Consider the following 19,859-nt stretch of genomic DNA (forward strand, 5'->3'; position numbering starts at 1 on the left):
GCTTTCCCTCAGACAGCTGCGCCTAACATTGGGGCTTGTACCTGAGGTAAAGTTCGCCTCGCCGGTGGCGGAGGGAGGCCGAGAGAGAGACAGGGAACATTACTATTCATTATTGCTACCAAGTAATGGTATACTATTTATCTCACTACCAATACTAAAAGTTAGATTTTCAAATATAGTAGAGGCAAGTTTCATTGTTTAACTACGCTGCAGTTACTGTAACTTCTCTATTATGAACTGAGTGCAACACCAAGCGCTGACGAGTACAGGCAGATTGTTTTTCATAGGAATGCTCCGAGATCAAACATAGTTTGCCTATGTGCGTTTATGCAAATAATTACCAGCGTATATGAATAAAAAAAGAAAAAAAATATTATAAACACAGAAAGATGTACACTCAACAGAAAAAGACATTGTGGGTTCCACATTACAGTAATTTGCTGTATTAAGCTGCAGATTTGTTACTGTAATCATTAGATAAAAAGTAATTTACTGCAATTAATGAATGACGACACAGAAATTTCTCATGATAAATGCATAACAGTTAAATACTGTATGATTAAATTTTAGTAATTTACTGGCCATTTTACAGTTATTTACCCTATGTAACAAAGTTCATGATGGCATGCAAGGAGAAAGCAGGAGATGGTGTAAATCAACTCAAAAAAGGTAATTTATTTGTATAAACAACACAAAACTCGCTTTTCAGCCGAGTGTCAGCACACGCTCTCTCTCTGTGTGTGTGTGTGTGTGTGTGTGTGTGTGTATATTATCGCTCTCGCACTAGCATCTGGCCCACTCTTAAAACCCGTCTCCACTCTCACTGCAATGACAAACAGCTGTTAGAGACAATCATTGCCAGGTGATGATCCTAACCGTTCTCATCTCCTGATCTTGCTCTCCCTCCTCATGCCGGCTCTCAACCACGCCCCCACCACCACACCCTATAAACTACAGTAAGTGTTAACAGTGCTAAAAAGAGATTAATATGAATATATCATGCCAAAATAATAAATGGACGCATATGTTTTTTGTATATCTAACTTTAAAATTAGCCATACATTTGTTTGTTTTCTAAGCCTAATTTTGTGTTCAGGCTCATTAGAGCTATTAAAGTGATCCAGTTAGCATTATTGTTGTATAATTAATATTACCAATTTCATATGAAGGCATGCAATTTGGTTAATTATATAATAATTTGTATAGTAAAAACTATTTACTCCCTATTTTTCCCAAATATTATTAAATTAACAAAGTTATACTGGACTTGAGAAAACAGCCTGTATTATGCATACACTCTACATGGGTACAGGGTTAAAAAATTATAATAATAATAAAAAAAAAATCCTTCTGTATAAGGTGAGGCTTTGTCCAATCCAGGCCTTCACCTAAATTAATTTGACACCCCTGATGTATTCACTTGAACAACTAAACATAATATGTGGATAATGTGTTCTACTATAATGTAATATCAAAGGTGAGAAAGGACAGTGGTCATTTTTATTATATTACTTTTTATTTGTTGTCTAGTAGGCTACTGTTTTGGTTATTGATTGTTGTTTTCTTTATTTGTTTGTATGTAAATGGGGGGTTGGGAGATGCCTTTTTTTCAACCAACACCTCTTAAAATGTCTGTTCACGGCCCTATCATAATGTGATGTATTATAACGCAAGTCTGATCATTTAGAAAAATCATATTATTAGTAATAACATCCTCTCAAAAAGCAGCACAATTTGAGGTATCAATCATGTCCATAGAACAAAGGGTGCGAGTTACATGCTGAAATTTTATCCTTAGATTTATATGAGCAGTAGTAAAAGTGATGCTTAAGGAGCCCCATAGAGAACAGGGAGGGAATATATTTTCCAAAATAGTTTTGCGATCCCTCACAATTATTTTGGGTTCCCTCGCAAAAGCTTTATCCATCCCTTATGAAAATTAACTATGGTTTAACAACAGTAACCATGTTTAACCTTTTTTTGTGGTACATGTAATTTGTGGAAAGGTTCCCTTTCATAGTTCACTTCAACTTTGCGTCAGTGGCTGACGAAATGGGAACACCTCCAGGTAGTCACAATGGTCTAAATCCCTATGGAATCACGCCAAATTATTGGTTATTGGCGCTTAAGCAACACCCATTAAGGAGCTGTCCATGATGACCACACTAGCCAGTGGCATAAATCAGAGCAGCTGTTTGTCTTTTTTGTGGGGGCAGAATGATTATGATTTGTATTAAGAGTTTTGAATGAAAAACTACAGTAAACATCACTGCAGCAAACCATTTATTTATTTTATTTATTTATTTTTTTTGTGGTAAAAAGCATGGTTTTAAAATTGCACCACAAATTAACTATGGTGTTACTGTAGTAAAACTAACTATGCTTTTTGGCAGAATGATTCAGATTTTTTATGACAACAGTTTCGGGTTTCCAAAACATTATTATTACTATGGTTTTACTACAAATATTATGCTTTTTTGTTGTTGTATTTTTTTGTTTTTTATCCCCTTTTGGAATGCCCAGTTCCCACTACTTAGGTAGGTCCTCATGGTGGCGCCGTTACTCACCTCAATCCAGGTGGTGGAGGACAAGTCCCAGTTGCCTCCGCGTCTGAGACAGTTAATCTGCACATCTCATCACGTGGCCCGATGTGCACAACACTGCGGAGACTCACAGCATATGGAGGCAATCCACTCTCCGCGATCCACACACAACTTATCACGTGCCCCATTTAGAGCGACCACGAGGAGGTTACCCCATGTGACTCTACCCTCCCCAGCAACCGGGCCAATTTGGTTGCTTAGGAAACCTGGCTGGAGTCACTCAGCACGCCCTGGATTCGAACTCGCGACTCCAGGGGTGGTAGTCAGTGTCAGTACTCGCTGAGCTACCCAGGCCCCCACAAAAATTATGGTTAAAATATTTTTACTGTAGTGAAACCATGGTAAATTTTATTGCCATGGTTTTACAACAAATACCCTAGTTGAATTATAGTTATTGAAGTAAAACCATGTAAAATTTTGTGGTTAATATGGTTTTACTACAAATACCCTAGTTCAACTATGGTTACTGTAGTAAAACAATGGTTAATTTTCATAAGGGATGGATAAAGATATTGCAAGGGTACCCAAAGTAACTGCGAGGGAATGCAAAACTATTTTGAAAAATATTTTCTAGCAAAAAGACTCCGAGGATAAAAGAATTAATGTGAATAAAGTGAGAGAATGGTTCCTTTGGTGCAAGCCCTGTCCTACTGTTCAGTGCTCAGATTGTCGCTCGAACCGTCAGATTCTGCCGGAAGATGAAATCAGGGGAGAGAAGCTTAGCCCAAAAAGAAATTAGAACCTAATATTAAACTTATACCCCCAAAAGAATGAAACCAATTAATTCAACCCCCAGGTCTTCAGAAGATGGACAAATCTGAAAGAAGCAGAAATAATTATGAATTATACAAATATAACCCTGTACCTACAATTACCTGTAGATTTAGCCAAAAACATACAATAACTTTGAAAAAGTAAACAATGAGACTGTGCCAAGTGATGACCCTTGCAAAAAAGGGGCAATGCCTAACGATCTGATGGTGCAAAAGACAACACTTGCAAATGGAGAGCCTGGCCGATGCGTCGGTGCAAACCAAGTTTCTTTGAAAACAGCTGTTGGAAATGGACTACCCTTTTAAAGGGGGAATGGCTGAAAGTATGAGCTGTGTTTGTGTGGACTATTCTTGACAAGGACAATGTATGAAATCATAAAGTTGTTCACCCAAAAGAAGAATGAACTGAGAACTTGCTTATCTTTCTGATGGAGACCAGCTGTGCTGAGGAGCTTGAACATCAAGGTGAGTAAACCAACTGTTTGTCTGAAAAAAGGCATTGCGTGTGACATGAATGTATTTTTCTCTCACATGCGAGTTAGTTAAAACAAACGCTGGCATAATGAACGATGAAGGACAGCTGTGCAAAGCTCATAAAGCATAGCCTGTATTTTGATTGGATGATATGCCTAAATTGAATGAATGACGTAAAGCTTACTACAAGTCTTCTTGCTAGAACTATGGCTTTCATTTTCCTCTGTCCTCTAAGGGGATAGTTGCCTTACCAAGCACGACTACATACAATTTTTATTATATTGTAATTGTAATGTTTATTCTCAACACAGTCTCATGACAATTCATACTAATTCATGCAAGATGGCAAAAGATAACTCATGACTTTCACACCAACCAATCACGCTTCCTGGTCTCCTTCTTAACCCTCATATTTCTTTTCTTCAAAAGAATTTTACAATTAAAAACATGGTAAGGGTTTCCACTTTATGGTTAGGTTTAGGTATGGGTTTGGGGTTAAAATAAGCAAAAAGCTCACAATAGTGTAACCCTAACCCAAAAGTATCTCATGAATGAACATTCAAAACACGGACGTTTCTCTTTCGTCCATACTGCAAAACAGGGCTATATGGATGTTTAGGGTGTGGGTAAGGTGTTACAATTTATTCTTAGGTTTGCTTCAAAATAAGTTTTCTGTAACCTGGACCAAATACCTGCGTTTACCACTACAGGAGGGAAGCGCTTGTCATTGGTGGTTGGTCTAAAAGTTGTATGTTTTTTATGATGATTTTTGCCAAATCATACAGATTAGTATGACTTTTCATGAGATCGAGTTGTGAATTACATGTTATGCAAATAAAAATAATGATTGATGAAAACAAAAATGTGACCTTTATTTAGTAACATTTAATGGTCCACAGCTCACTGAGATTGTTTGATTTTATTCTAATTCAGTAAAGTGAAAAAGGGATTGATCATTAAACACAATGATGGACCATAAGAGGACCCTTTTCTACCTCTAATTTTCTTCTGTCAAGCCAGGAAATCATAGCTATAAACCCTCATTTTTTTAAAAGCATCCAGTTTCTATTCCATGCAGAGAGTTTGAGTCCACGCTCACTTGTCACATACAAACTTCATACCATCGTCCATGATAACAAACAAGCAACTTTTAACACCTTTTGTCATTATGCAGGTACAAGCAGCAGAGAAAGCCTGCTTGTTGTCTTTTGAAACATGGCTTTTAATGAACAGCAGCCTGTGAGTTACGATTCTCTGCCATGCTCTGCACAAATAGGGTTTGTCAAAGTCTGTAGCACTATCAGCTGCCCTCCACCTGCGGGAAGACATCGAGCCATACACATCTGGATCAGCTGCAGATCCGTAGTTCCTCATGATGGCGTGAGTGGTGGCGAAAATCACAATGCCATAGTTTTTACGAAGTCTATCCAGCAATTCAGCGCACTTTCTCAGATTAGCCTCCTGACAAACTGTACTCTCGCCGCCATTAAACCGGTCCACCCAGTAGAAGGCAGAGATGCTGTCGATGACCAGGAGACAGAGGGAGGGCTGGCTAGAGATGGTGTTCTCCAGGTAGTGCAGGGTAAGGAGCAGCTGTACCGAGCTGTTGCAGTGTATTACAGACAGTCTGCGCAGGCATGAGCGTACTCTCTCCTCGGGCTCATTCTCAGAACCATCACCCTCCTTTGAGTCTTCAGTCAAACGCCCCTCAAGTACGCTCACTAACCGCAGCATGTCAAAGTGGTAGTCTGTGTCGATGAAAATCACCCCCACCTCCAGACCTCCACTCTGCATGGGCGCGATGCAGCGGGCAATCAAGTGGTACAAGGTTTCTGTCTTACCTGTGCCCTCCGTGCCATGAAACTCCACAATGTCACCTGTATGGATGCAGAGATGAACCAGAGTTTTTGCACCATTCTGAAATTAATTGACAATGCTTTTAAAACTGCAGAATTTAACTGAATAGGAATTTCAGAATATAAGGAAATAGAATTAAATATTTTAAACATCAGAGACCTAAGCATTGATGACGCATTTTCTATTTTCCTCTTTGAACTTATTTTTAGGAAGCCACTGACAATACAAATCTTGATTTTTTTAAGCATACTTTGCTTTGAGGTGAATTCACAAAACAATGGCAGTCTATGGGAAAATCTTGAATTTTAACTATGTTTTTCTTGTGTAATTTAGCAAGCTGTCACAATCAGTATGCCATTTGTCTTCCCACCAAAACTGTTGTTGTAATGGTTCAAAGTGTCAGCTATGTGTGTGTGTGGTGTTTTAATTCTTAACATTTTTAATAAAAAATGGTATTGTTTAATTTTGGTAAACAAATGTTGCAATTCTGCTATGCTGGAATTCTGAGGGTAAAAGACGACGAAATAAGGTAAAATACAGTATATTTAATTTTTTCAGCTTGAATTATCCATAAACATGTTATCATACACAAAACATATGGGGTATTTGCCAAAACATCAGATGATTAATAATTAATTAGAAAACAACAGAAATTTGTATTTAATTGGGATGTCCCCATACCGATACTGGTATCGGAATCAGGTCCGATAACACGCTCATGTACTTGTACTCATGCTCGTAAAAATGCTCAGATACCAATAAGTGAAAGCATTTGACGTACGAATTTCATTACGTAAATATTCAGAACATAAATTAAAATCGCATTATCCTAGTGAGATTATTTAACCATAACAGCTGTGATTTAATGAGATAAATATTTAATTTGCATTTGCTGCGTGCTCCAAATTTGACTGCTTGTGAATGTGTGGAGCCGGTGTTGTGCTGATATAAAATCACACAGTGCTCATACTTTTTAGAGATCCTTGGCTCATACTCGGAAAACACCATCATGAGCATCGTGTGCTCCGTTTGAAGCAGATGACAGTGAGCAGAACACGAATTCACTTTGTAGCACGAGGTACATACGGACTACATATTTATTAAATAGCAGTCTTTTGCGATTTAATAGTAACTTTCGCTGTGTCCGAATATCCATACTTCTCTACTATATAGTATGCCAAAAACAGTATGCCAATGGAGTAGTATGTCTGAATCCACAGTATTCATGAAGCAGTAATCAACTAGACTCTTAACGATCCAATAATCCCTCAGTGAATCGTGAGGTGGATGCCTCTTTTCAACTGCAAGTGCTATAAATACCAAGATAATTGTTCCTTGTGCTTAAATGGTGATTGCTTAACAAACCCAGAGCAGATCATTTTCGCGATTGTTGTTCTTATGTCATATATTCGAGTCACGAGACAATGCCCACGTCTCAGGATGAAAGACTCAATGAAATACTCAAACAAGCCCATCTGGCACCAACAAGCATGCCATGGTCAAAATCACTGAGATCAAATTTTTTCCCCATTCTGATGGTTGATGTGAACATTAACTGAAGCTCCTGACCCGATTGGCTGATTAGATCATTACATGGATGATTGCTGGTGCCAGATGGGCTGGTTTGAGTATTTCTGTAACTGCTGATCTCCTGGGATTTTCATGCAAAACAGTCTCTAGAATTTACTCAGAATGTTGCCAAAAACAAAAAACATCCAGTGAATGGCAGTTCTGTGGATGGAAACACCTTGTTGATGAGAGAGGTCAACAGAGAATGGCCAGACTGATTCAAACCGACAAAGTCTACATAACTCAGATAACCACTCTGTACAATTGTGGTGAGAAGAATATCATATTCAGAATGCTATTCTGAGATGCGGGTTGGTGCCGTTTTGGCGGCACGAGGGGGACCTACATAATAATAGGCAGGTGGTTTTAATGTTGTGGCTGGTACTGTGACAGCACGCGATTTTGGACACAGCTTTTGAGTCACGTAGAAGCCGGCTTTTCCGGATTGAGAAGCTACCGTCATAAAACAAAAACACTTCAAAATAAAAGCTCCACCAAAATAAAAGCTCAATTTAAATGAGAAAAAAGTATGACAGAAATATATCACTACTGTATAGTTATGTAATATTTACTGTTATAGTAACTGAATTATATTTAAGCAATATCCGGTGGTGTAGTGGACTAAAGCACTGAACTGGTAAGTGGAAGGTTGTTGGTTCAAGCCCCACAGCCACCACCACTGTGTCCTTGAGCAAGGCACTTAACTCCAGGTTGCTCCAGGGGGATTGTCCCTGTAATCAGGGCACTGTAAGTCGCTTTGGATAAAAGCGTCAGCCAAATGCATAAATGTAAATATCGCACATCTGTGATGCTCTGTTATGAAGCACTTTATATAAAAAAAAATAAAATAAAAAAAAACCAATGTTGTGTTTTGGATTGTACTGTGAGGTTTTGTAGATAAGCACTTCAACTGATAAAAAAATCATACAACGTTTGCTGTAAGGTTTTGAACAAAAAGCATTTAATTTGATCAATATTATACAATATTATGTTGAAAATTGTTCTATTTTCATTTCATTAAAGTTTTAATGAATTCAGTTATTTAAACACAATTTTGATGATAAAATTGAAATAAACTGTTGATATGGAAAAATTAAAACAAACAAAAAACAGGTATCGGACTCAGTATCGGTGAGTACCAAAATGGAAGTATCATACTCATAGCCGTTCTCAAAAAACTGGTATCGGGACATACCCAGTATTTAATTTTATATTTCATTACATTGAATAAATTAACTTTCCTTTTATGGACCATGGTTTAATAATTTTGCAGAATGCTTTATTTTATTTAGTAATTTATTTGACAGGGACAATGGACAGTCGATGACTGCCCCAGAATTAGCTACAGAGATAAATTTAATCTGTAGTCCCTGGGCAGAAAAAATGTATTACAAAAGCATCATTAAAACATTAATCAATAGACAGCAGACAAAACATAACACCCAAAGTAAAAATACAGTACTATAACAATAATAAATAACATTACATGATTAAATACATGAGCTACTAAATTAAAAACTGCTCAAAATTAAGATTACAAATTACCGGATTACAAATTATTCAATGTTCGCAAATTTGGCTTGTCTTTAACCATATTTTCAGATGTAACTTAAATTGTGCAAGAGTAGGACATTGTCTTATGTTAGTCGGTAACGTATTCCAAATATTGACAGCTCTTACAGAGAAAGCTGAATGACCAAAGTCTGAGGCTCTGTATTGCACTTCACAATCTCCTCTTAAAGAGCCTGTGGCAGGGTGAGCAAGAGACAAGACACAGTGGGTGTGGCGTCAAGCCTCGGAAAGGCATTTATTGGAAACAATAATAAACGTAAAATGTCCAAAAAAGGGGTAATAAAGTGTCCAAAGAGGAACAGAGTTCATAATAAAGGGGGAATCTGGCATCCTCACGGTGAACGGGGCTCCGTGAAAGGGGCGGAGTAGTGTTCATAGGAAAGCCAAGGCATGGGCTGGGTCAGTCGGCCGCTCACGCTCCCCTCCAAAGTCCATGGCGCGTGGGGCGGCGGCGTCACTGGTGGCCTGTCTTCCCAGGCCCATGGCAAGCATGAGGGGAAGGCGGCCCGGCATCTAGCCCGTCGGCGGCAACGTGAGTAGTTCACCCTCGGTGACTCATTACGGCTTCTAGGGGTCCGAAGAACAGGTCCGGCAGCGCGTCCACTTGTCCGATCCCTCCCAGCTCTGGTCCTGGGCATGCGAGGATGCCAGTGTGTGCACACATGGAGATTTGAAGCCGGCTCCCCGACAAGAGGTGCGCTCTGCGTTTTAAAGACAGCGGTAATGAAGCATTATTCCCATCAGGTGTGCTTCATTCACCGCTGACTAAACAAGGCTTATTAATTATGCACCTCTTCTCGCTCTCCCACCCAACTCCCGTCGTGAGCCTGGCTGAAGGGCGGCCCTAAGATGCGGGGCGACAATGACGAGCCAGAGGGGCGGATCATTCCGCCACAAGGCTCTAGTTTGTCTTGTGTTTTCCAAGCGCAATGACACAAATTCTTTCAAAGGTGGTGGAGCAAGGTTGTTAATAATTTTGTACATTAGGCAACAAATGTTAAAATTAACAAAATTATCAAAATTAAAAACAATTATACTTCGTAATTATATGATAATGACGATATGTATTTGGTTTTTTATCAAATATTTTTAATGCCCGTTTGTATAAACTGTGTAAAGGTCTAAGGGTTGTTTTTCCTGCTTGTGACCACGATGTGATACAATAAGAGAAATCTACTGAAAGCTGATTCCGTAGATATTTAAAATTTATGTTAAATGTAACTGCACAAACTTTAATTTACCCCAAATCCCAATATTTTTATAGTTATCTGAAAATAATAATGTGATGGGACCTTTTGTGATGCTTTTAGGCAAAATTTCAATCAGTTTGATGGCTGTGTTAATTGTTTTGACAGTACTGAACTTAGTTTGAATAAATGTCAAATATGAGAAACATTTATAACACATTTTTATTTATTTATTTTTTACAAAACTGTGTTGAATTTCTTTGAATTGTAATTTAGTAATTCCTCTCTTCCTGTCATTCCAATTCAATATCCTGTGGGGTGTGGCCAATTCAATTCAAATTCCTACTCATGAAAGGGAGCAAATTTCACTTAAATTTAAATTTTGACCAGCCTAGAGGTGAGTGCATGAATTTTTTAATGCAGTGGTCCTCAACCAGAGGGCCGGGGCCCACCAAAGGGGCCTAAGCATACTTCCAAGGGGGCTTTAAGATGACTTAAAATAATTCAAATAAGTTAATAATATAGCTATAATATAATAATCTAAATTGCTTTAATAAGTCTAAAAATGCAAAAAAAAAAAAAAAAAAAAATTAAAAATACAATTAATATATTGTGATTCATTATTTTAAGGCAGGGTTCCTCAATAGGTGGCCCACAAAAGACAAATGTTTGGCCCGCGCTAAAGGTCTGTTCACACCAAATCCATGACAATTTTTCATCCAGACAAACTTCTGACGAAATGTCTATACCAGGGGTTCTCAACGGGGGCTGTCAAACGATGCCAGGGCGCACTGAGCGCAAATTAGTAGAGAGGGGGGTGTTAGGTTACAAACGGGGGGTGTTTATCAGACATATTAATCAAATCGATTGTCAAGTTTGTAGCACTTTGCATAAAAACGTTTATCTAGACTTGGACTATACCAGTTCTCCATTATACGGGTTGGTGCGCATTTTTAACGCAGTTCATCTGATTCACAACCTCCACTAATGCACCTGTATGGCTCTGTAGTTGGATACAGCTCAACGGACAGAGCAGAGCAGGGGCGTTTTTACTCGCAGACTCTTAAACATGCACAACGTTTATCATTACAGCGCTGCAAGAACCAGTGAGAAGCATGGCATGAGAATCGGAAACCATTTGAATTCGGCACAGAATTCTACATCACCACCCTTGAATTTACTAGAGTAACACTAACTGAAATTGGGGCAGAAACAGATTGATAATAAATATGATCATATCACTACTTCAGCTCTATTAAATTTGTCATAGGCTACATTAGGGGAGTGAGGGAATATAATACATTTTTGTTATTTATTGTTTTTACATGTGTTTAGAATTACAAAAATGCCATAGTTTGTTTTATAGAAATCATATTACATCTAACCACAGTAGTGAAGAATGTCCACGCTTCCATGTGCTTACTATGGTCTACAAACACCACTGTTAAAACTATGAATAAATAAATACATTTAAATTATCATAAGGGCAAATGCAAAATACACTTCTTTTTTTTTTTATAGATTAAATAGAAATGTGTCATTCCTAAATGCGTCAATTTAGGGCTGTTCGATTCCAGAACTTTGGGAATCGACTCCGATTCCTGGTTTTGGAATCGTTAGAATCGATTCCAGACCCATTTAATCTATTCTTTTTCGATTCCGAAAAAAACGGGAGGCAAAATTAAATCTCATAATAAACAGCTCACTGCAAAGCGTTCTTTGCACTGTTTATAATAGCATGAATGACATTTACTATTAATAGGTCCATTCTAAAATTAAATCAGGGCCTGTATGCACATACCAAAGCACGATGCTTCAATCCCATGAGATACATTTGAGGGAAGTTTGAGTAGATGTGCCTGTATTTCCAAGAACTACCAAAAATAATCTTAAAAAGCACCACTGAAATTGTCTGTTACCACTAATGAATTCTTGTTTAGAAGGAGGTTTATATTAGAATGTACAGTAATTGTCCACTAACTTCTGTACACTGAATAAGATGTCCAAACAATACATTTCAGTTTTATTAAAAAATCCATTGTTGTACTGGTTTATACAATATAAATATAAATATATATATATATATATATATATATATATATATATATATATATATATATATATATATATATATACACACACACACATATAAATATTTATATATTTTAACATGTATTTAACATTTGCTTTTTAATTATTTTGTATATATTTTGTAAAATGTAGGCTAATAAAAAATGTAATATATGCAAAAGGTTTTAAACACTGTAAAAATGTAGAGAACGAGTAGAGAAGTTTTAAATTCTCACTTTAATAAGTGCAGCACAATGATCATTTAAACTTAAACATACCAATTTATTGATGTGAACTGGGAAACTGACTCAACTCTGCCATCTTCTTGTTGCAGACTTGTGTTACTCATACCTAGTAAGATAACCTTACTGTTGTGAACCTGGCTGGGGTAAGGGAATGAAGTAGAGGGGCGTTCATCCAAAAAAAGGTTGAGAACCACTGGTCTATACAGAGTGCGTAAAAAAAATACAAATGTAAAACTATTTCACCCCTGTACAGTAGGTGGCGATGTTGCTGTTCTACAAACATTTATACCAGTCTCCTGTCTGCACCTTCAGCTGTTAGAGATTAATATATTGAACGCTGTTAAAGCATTCATTTACTTAATTTGGCATAACTGTTTCATTATGTTCTTTCCATGATGTTGATGCATTCTGAGGAGTATATCTGTATAATCTGTGTTTTTATGCGAGTGAGACGAGTAAAGAGCGCTGTTGCGTCCTATTTATATTTGCACATGTATTTTGCTGCGAGTATATTCCAAACGGACTCCCGAAGTCAACTACTCTTTTTATGTCAGAATTAACACCTGGATAACATAACACAAGGTATTGTGGTACAAATACACAAGGAATAGTGCACATTATGAATAACATTGTACAGGAAACAGTATGATGCATTGCCAAATATTAAAAATAATATATAAGAAAACATTGACTCATGGTCTTTTATTGCAAATTATTGCAATACTTTGTTATATTATCCTTATAATAATGATATTAATGCTAATAAAAGGACTCAAGATGGCGCCGAGTATGGCTGCTGTGTTGCGAGCTCCGACACAACATAGTAATGTTTTGTTTGTTTTGTTCACAATTCTTATGTTTTTTGTCTTTGATGTTGTCTGCCTTATTGTCTACGTCAGACAAACACTTTTGGACATTGGTTCAGCAATCTCACACCGAAAACCGGACTTCAAATTCCTCAATGCCGACCCGCTGTTTACAAACACGCAAGCGGAGCCCTTTGTCTGGGCAGCACGGCCGCGGAAACACAGGAGGAAAAGGGGAAACAGAGCTGGCGTTCTCATCAGAGTAAGACGCCACGCAAATCGACCCCCGCTACCCACTATTCTACTGGCAAATGTTCAGTCTCTGGATAACAAGCTCTGCGAGCTGAAAGCGCGGATCTCTTTCCAACGAGAGACGAGGGACTGCTGCATTATCTGCCTAACAGAAACTTGGATGTCTGCGGAGATTCCAGACTCAGCCATTGAACCCGCGGGGTTCTCCGTGCACCGAGCGGACAGAGCGAAAGACCTCTCAGGTAAAACTAGAGGAGGTGGTGTATGTTTTATGATCAACAAATCCTGGTGTGATACGAGGAACGTACATTCTATCAAGTCTTTCTGTTCTCCTGATCTAGAATTTCTTATGCTTCTGTGTCGACCATTCTGGCTACCGAGGGAATTCACAGCGGTCATTATCACTGCTGTGTACATCCCCCCACAAGCCGACACAGACCAGGCACTCAAGGAACTGTATGGGAGAATAAGTGAGCAGGAAACCGCGCACCCTGAAGCCGCGTTCATTGTGACCGGGGACTTTAATAAAGTCAGTTTAAAATCAGTCGCACCAAAATATCACCAGCACATTAGTTTCAACACACGAGGGGCCCGGGTTTTGGACCATTGCTACTCTCCGTTCCGGGATGGCTACAAATCCCTCCCCCGCCCACCATTTGGCAAATCGGACCACTCTTCCACTCTTTCTGCCTGTAAGCGGGCAGAACCATTGAAACAGGAAGCACCCACCCTCAGAACGATCCAGTGCTGGTCGGACCAATCAGATTCTACGCTACAAGATGTTCCGGTCCGCCTCTGATGACGACATCGAGCTTTACGCTGATAGCGTAATGTGTTTCATCAGAACGTGCGTAGAGGACGTGATTCCGACCAGGACAATACGGATCTATCCGAATCAGAAACCTTGGATCAATAGCGATGTTCGCGCGACACTTAATGTGCGGACCTCCGCTTTTAATTCCGGGAACGCGGAGGAGCATAAACAAGTCAGTTATGCCCTCCGAAAAACTATCAGAACCGCAAAACGCCAGTACAGGAGCAAGATTGAAGGACAGTTTAACACCACCAACTCTAGAAGCATGTGGCAGGGAATTAACATCATCACGGACTTTAAAGGGATTAAAAACTCTGCCATGAACACCGCTGCCTCTCTACTGGATGAGCTAAATACTTTTTATGCTCGTTTCGAGGGAAATAACACCGCCCTCGCAGAGAGCGCTCTCGCGGCTGAAGCTACAGAGGTTAGTTCACTCTCCGTCTCTGTAGCGGATGTTCCGGGCCGCGTCATCAGAGCGTGCGCGAACCAGCTGGCTGGTGTTTTTACGGACATTTTCAACCTTTCCCTCTCTTTGTCTGTAGTCCCCACATGCTTTAAACATCCACCATTGTGCCTGTACCAAAGCAATCAAAAATAACTTGTTTAAATGACTGGCGTCCTGTTGCTCTGACCCCCATCATCAGCAAATGTTTTGAGAGACTAATCAGAGATTACATCTGCTCTGTACTGCCACTCAATCTTGACCCGCTGCAGTTTGCTTACCGCAAAACAACCGCTCCACTGATGATGCCATTGCATCTACAATACACACTGCTCTCTCCCACCTGGAAAAAAAAGAACACTTATGTGAGAATGCTGTTTGTAGACTACAGCTCAGCATTCAACACCATAGTGCCCTCCAAGCTAGAAGAGAAACTCCGGGCTCTGGGCTTAAACAGCTCGCTGTGCAGCTGGATCCTGGACTTCCTGTCAAGCAGACCCCAGGTGGTTAGAATAGGCAGCAACATCTCCTCATCACTAACCCTCAACACTGGAGCCCCACAGGGCTGTGTTCTCAGCCCACTACTGTATTCCTTGTACACACATGACTGTGTGGAAACGCATAGCTCCCATGCCATCATTAAGTTTGCTGATGACACGACGGTGGTAGGTCTGATCACTGACAATGATGAAACAGCCTACAGAGAGGAGGTGCACACCCTGACACACTGGTGTCAGGAGCACAACCTCTCCCTCAACATCAGTAAGACAAAGGAGCTTGTGGTGGACTTCAGAAGAAAAGACAGAGAACACAGTCCCATCACCATCAATGGAGCACCAGTGGAGAGAGTCAGCAGCTTCAAGTTCCTGGGTGTCCACATCACTGAGGAACTCACATGGTCCGTCCACACTGAAGTCGTTGTGAAGAAGGCTCATCAGCGCCTCTTCTTCCTGAGACGGCTGAGGAAGTTTGGAATGAACCGCCACATCCTCACACGGTTCTACACCTGCACTGTGGAGAGCATCCTGACTGGCTGTATCTCCGCCTGGTACGGCAATAGCACCGCCCACAACCGCAAAGCACTGCAAAGGGTGGTGCGAACTGCCAGACACATCATCGGAGGTGAGCTTCCCTCCCTCCAGGAAATATACACAAGGCGGTGTGTGAAAAAAGCTCAGAGGATCATCAGAGACTCCAGCCACCCGAGCCATGGGCTGTTCTCACTGCTACCATCAGGTAGGCGGTATCGCAGGATCAGGACCCGCACCAGCCGACTCCATGATAGCTTCTTCCCCCAAGCAATCAGACTTCTGAACTCTTGACCTCCCACGATCAAAATACATCAGCACTGCACTTTATTACCCTTACTCTTATATCTCACACCGGACTGTCATAAATTATATTATTATTATTATATTATGTTCTCTCTTAACAACTGACTATCAACCGACAGCCTGAATGTCAATACAGTACAATACTGTACATTTTATATATATATATATATATATATATATATATATATATATATATATATATATATATATATATATATATATACATACTTTTTTAATTTATTTTTATTTTTAATTTTTATTGAATGTGTATCTATATTGTGTGTATTGTATACTGTACAGTGTATGTTATTATTTATATATTGTTGAGTGTAATTATGTGTATACCAGATGTTTAAATTGTGTTGTGTTAATTTGATGTTATTGTAAACTGGTATATGTCTCATCACTGTCACGACTGCTATGTTGATCGGAACTGCACCCAAGAATTTCACACACCATTGCACTTGTGTATATGGCTGTGTGACAATAAACTGATTTGATTTTGATTTTTTTTTAATATGTCTAATAATTGAATCTTCAAGTAGGGAAAGTGGAGGGAGTAGATCCCGTTTGGAGATAAGCTGTTGACTCACATGGAGGACATGGAGATCCAGATTGTTAATTTTTTCAGCAGACAAATTTGTGTAGTTTTGTGTATCTGTATACAAACAAAATGTTCCTAATTGTTTGAATAAATAAAACGGGCTACTAATACTGAGAAAAAAAACTAATAAAAAATCTGAATATTTATGAGTGACTCTTTAATAATAAAAACAACAATAGTAATAATAATATTAATAATAGCAGCAGCAGGGGTCCTGGGTAGCTCAGCGAGTATTGATGCTGACAACCACCCATGGAGTTGCGAGTTCGAATCCAGGGCGTGCTGAGTGACTCCAGCCAGGTCTCCTAAGCAACCAAATTGGCCCGGTTGCTAGGGTGGGTAGAGTCACATGGGGTAACCTCCTCGTGGTTGCTATAATGTGTGGTCCTCACTCTCAGTGGGGCACATGGTGAGTTGTGCGTGGATGCCGCGGAGAATAGCGTGAAGCCTCCACACGTGCTATGTCTCCGCGGTAACACACTCAACAAGCCACGTGATATGATGCGCGGATTGACGGTCTCAGACACGGAGGCAACTGAGATTGGTCCTCCGCCACCTGGATTGAGGCGAGTCACTACGAACCACGAGGACTTAGAGCACATTGGGAATTGGGCATTCCAAATTGGGGAGAAAAAATAAAATAATAATAATAATAAAAATAATAGCAGCAGCACAAAAACATTTATCATTACATCGACGGCCGTGGTCCTTGACTTTGTATTGTTGACAGAATTTGGCCCTTGGTGAAAACTAATTGGAGAACCCTGTTTAAAGTTATTGACATTCCTAATTTCTGGTAATAAAGTTTAAAAAAAAAAAAAAAATAAATCAGCTATGACATCATTACAACAGAAGTACCAAAGGAAATATCTTAGCCTTTGAATATTGTCTTTGACAAACTGGAGTCAAAAAAGGTTGAGAACCACTGTTTCAGTGCACTCAATCTGCAAGTGTTGTTTTACTGCACCTTGTCCTGGACCACCATCAACAGGAAATAAATTTGGTTCAATGTCCCTCAGTGACTGTCGCCCCTCAAGTCTGCTTACTACCTACAACAACAACAAAAACAAAACAAAAAAGTATATTACATACTGTAGAGTGACCAGACGTCCTGGATTACCTGGAATAATCCCGGTTTACGAGGTGTCGAAAGATGAATTTTTGAAAATGATCTTGGACACTTTTTTTTTTTTTTTCCAAATACTGAAAATTAACACATCCAAAATGACAAAAAGCACCTTAAAATATAATAAAAGTGCTCCATAAAACTATATATCCGAAGTCTTCTGCTTTGTGTGAGGATTAGACTGAAATTTAGGTCACTATTGATTCACTGATAATCTTCCCCTCCAGTGAGCCGTTAATCATTTCGACCAGATCACTGAGTTGAACTCAATAACTGAATTAGACCGATTTGTGAACAAATCATTCAGACCAGTTTTTGTGAACTGGATCAACCGATTCATAGAAAAGTACTAAATATATACAATTACTCTGCTGTTTGCATTTGATTGTGTTTGACATTTGGGGGAATTGAATGAAACAAGAGGAAGGTATCCCCCCTCCCAAAAAGAGGGTTCAAACCACAGTCCGCTTTATAAACTAAAGACTTGAAATTTTGTTTAAGCAATTTTCCACTAATTAAACTATATATTAGAAATACACTATTTATCATGTATCTCACTACATTTATTCCATCATTTCCCCTTTCACACAAGTTAGTAGCAAGACACTGCTTTCTATTATACAGTATATATCCCAACTAATGCATGAAAATTACTCAAAAAGTGCATAAGGTCTAAATTAAACAATGTATCATCTAAATTTAAGTATTGTTTAAGAAAACTACTGTATGTGCTATTTTCCTGCTTTCGGCGGGTACTGAGTCAAACACGCGTTCAAATTGTTCAACTAAATGTTACGTCTTCTTAACGCTTTAATGTGTGTAGATTATTCCGCTGTATGTACCTGTGCAGCATTCTCTGCCATTCTCACACGCGCTGTCATATCTATATCGCTCCTTTTCGCGCAATTCTATTTCCTGGTAAATAACGGTTGACTACTCTTCAAAATAAAAGTCCTGCCAACACGTGCATTTTCAAACCGCAATAACAAATGTATTTAAATGTTTATTTTTGTACTGTACTAGACAACTAATAACAGCCTTTCAGTATTTCATTGTATTTGAAAGACATATAATATATATATGATAATATATTGATGGAGATGAATCTTACCCGCTTGGGTGTGCACTGCTTTAACTGATCCCTTGTTCTTTTTTCTTCTTCTTCTTCTTCTTCTTCTTTTTTTACTTTTATGCTTTTATTCTTTCATCATATTAAACGTCAATTATACATATATACATCTATTATCTCTAATATATTGCCCATACAGATCCCCCCACTGAACATCGTGTCAGTCTGAGATTACATAAAGAGACAGAAGCAATTGAGACCGCCTAAACAGATACAAGAACTGTGGTGAATTCTCCAAGAAGTTTGGAACATCCTATCTGCCAACAACCAAGAAAAACTGTGTCCAGGTGTACCTAGGAGAATTGGTGCTGTTTTAAAGGCAAAGGTGGTCACACCAAATATTGATTTACCTTTTTTATGTTTACTGGACTTTGTATGAAGTTAACTGATAAATAAAAACTATTTATGGCATTATTTTTGAAGACATCCTCACTATGCAACATTTTTCACAAATGCCTAAAACTTTTGCACAGTACTTATGTTTAATATATATATATATATATATATATTAGAGATAATAGATGCAGAAATGCAAATGCTTCACTAATTATCAGACCACTGTTATTCATTACATTAATATAATGTTTTTTTTTTCCTTTTCTTTCTTTTCTTTTTGAAAAGTTTGACTCTATAAAATAGTAATATTAAAAAAAAAAAAAAAAAAAAAAAAAAAAAAAAAAACACAACAACAACAACAGAAACCCTCACAAAAATGTAATGGTTTTTATCTTTATGGAACCTACTGTATAATGGTCCCTATGGGTCTCTACTAGTAATGTGTTGGCATGTTATGTCTAGTGGATGCCATTAGGGACCAGTACAAATATGTAATGGAAACCAATGCAAACCATAAAATTCTAATGGAATATCGCCGTAAATACACTACACTCATAATGGGATTTTTTTTATTGTAAATATATATATATAGCAGGGAACTGAAATAACCAACATTTTAAGAGGGATCAGCAATATAACTAACATATGATACAGGTAATTGTT

General features: G+C 38.5%; 1 protein-coding gene across 1 annotated transcript; it reads right to left on the bottom strand.

The window, feature by feature from the left end:
- Positions 1-4,701: 4,701 nt before the first annotated feature.
- LOC127431866 (DNA repair protein XRCC2-like) lies at positions 4,702-18,665 on the bottom strand. The gene is made up of 3 exons (XM_051682483.1): positions 18,574-18,665; positions 17,573-17,654; positions 4,702-5,727 (listed from the first exon to the last, which is right to left on the bottom strand). The coding sequence occupies exons 1-3, from the start codon at positions 18,610-18,612 to the stop codon at positions 4,946-4,948; spliced, it is 903 nt and encodes a 300-aa protein (XP_051538443.1). The 5' UTR covers positions 18,613-18,665; the 3' UTR covers positions 4,702-4,945.
- Positions 18,666-19,859: the final 1,194 nt, after the last annotated feature.

The sequence above is a fragment of the Myxocyprinus asiaticus genome, chromosome 41, assembly GCF_019703515.2.
Source record: "Myxocyprinus asiaticus isolate MX2 ecotype Aquarium Trade chromosome 41, UBuf_Myxa_2, whole genome shotgun sequence".
Lineage (NCBI taxonomy): Eukaryota > Metazoa > Chordata > Actinopteri > Cypriniformes > Catostomidae > Myxocyprinus > Myxocyprinus asiaticus.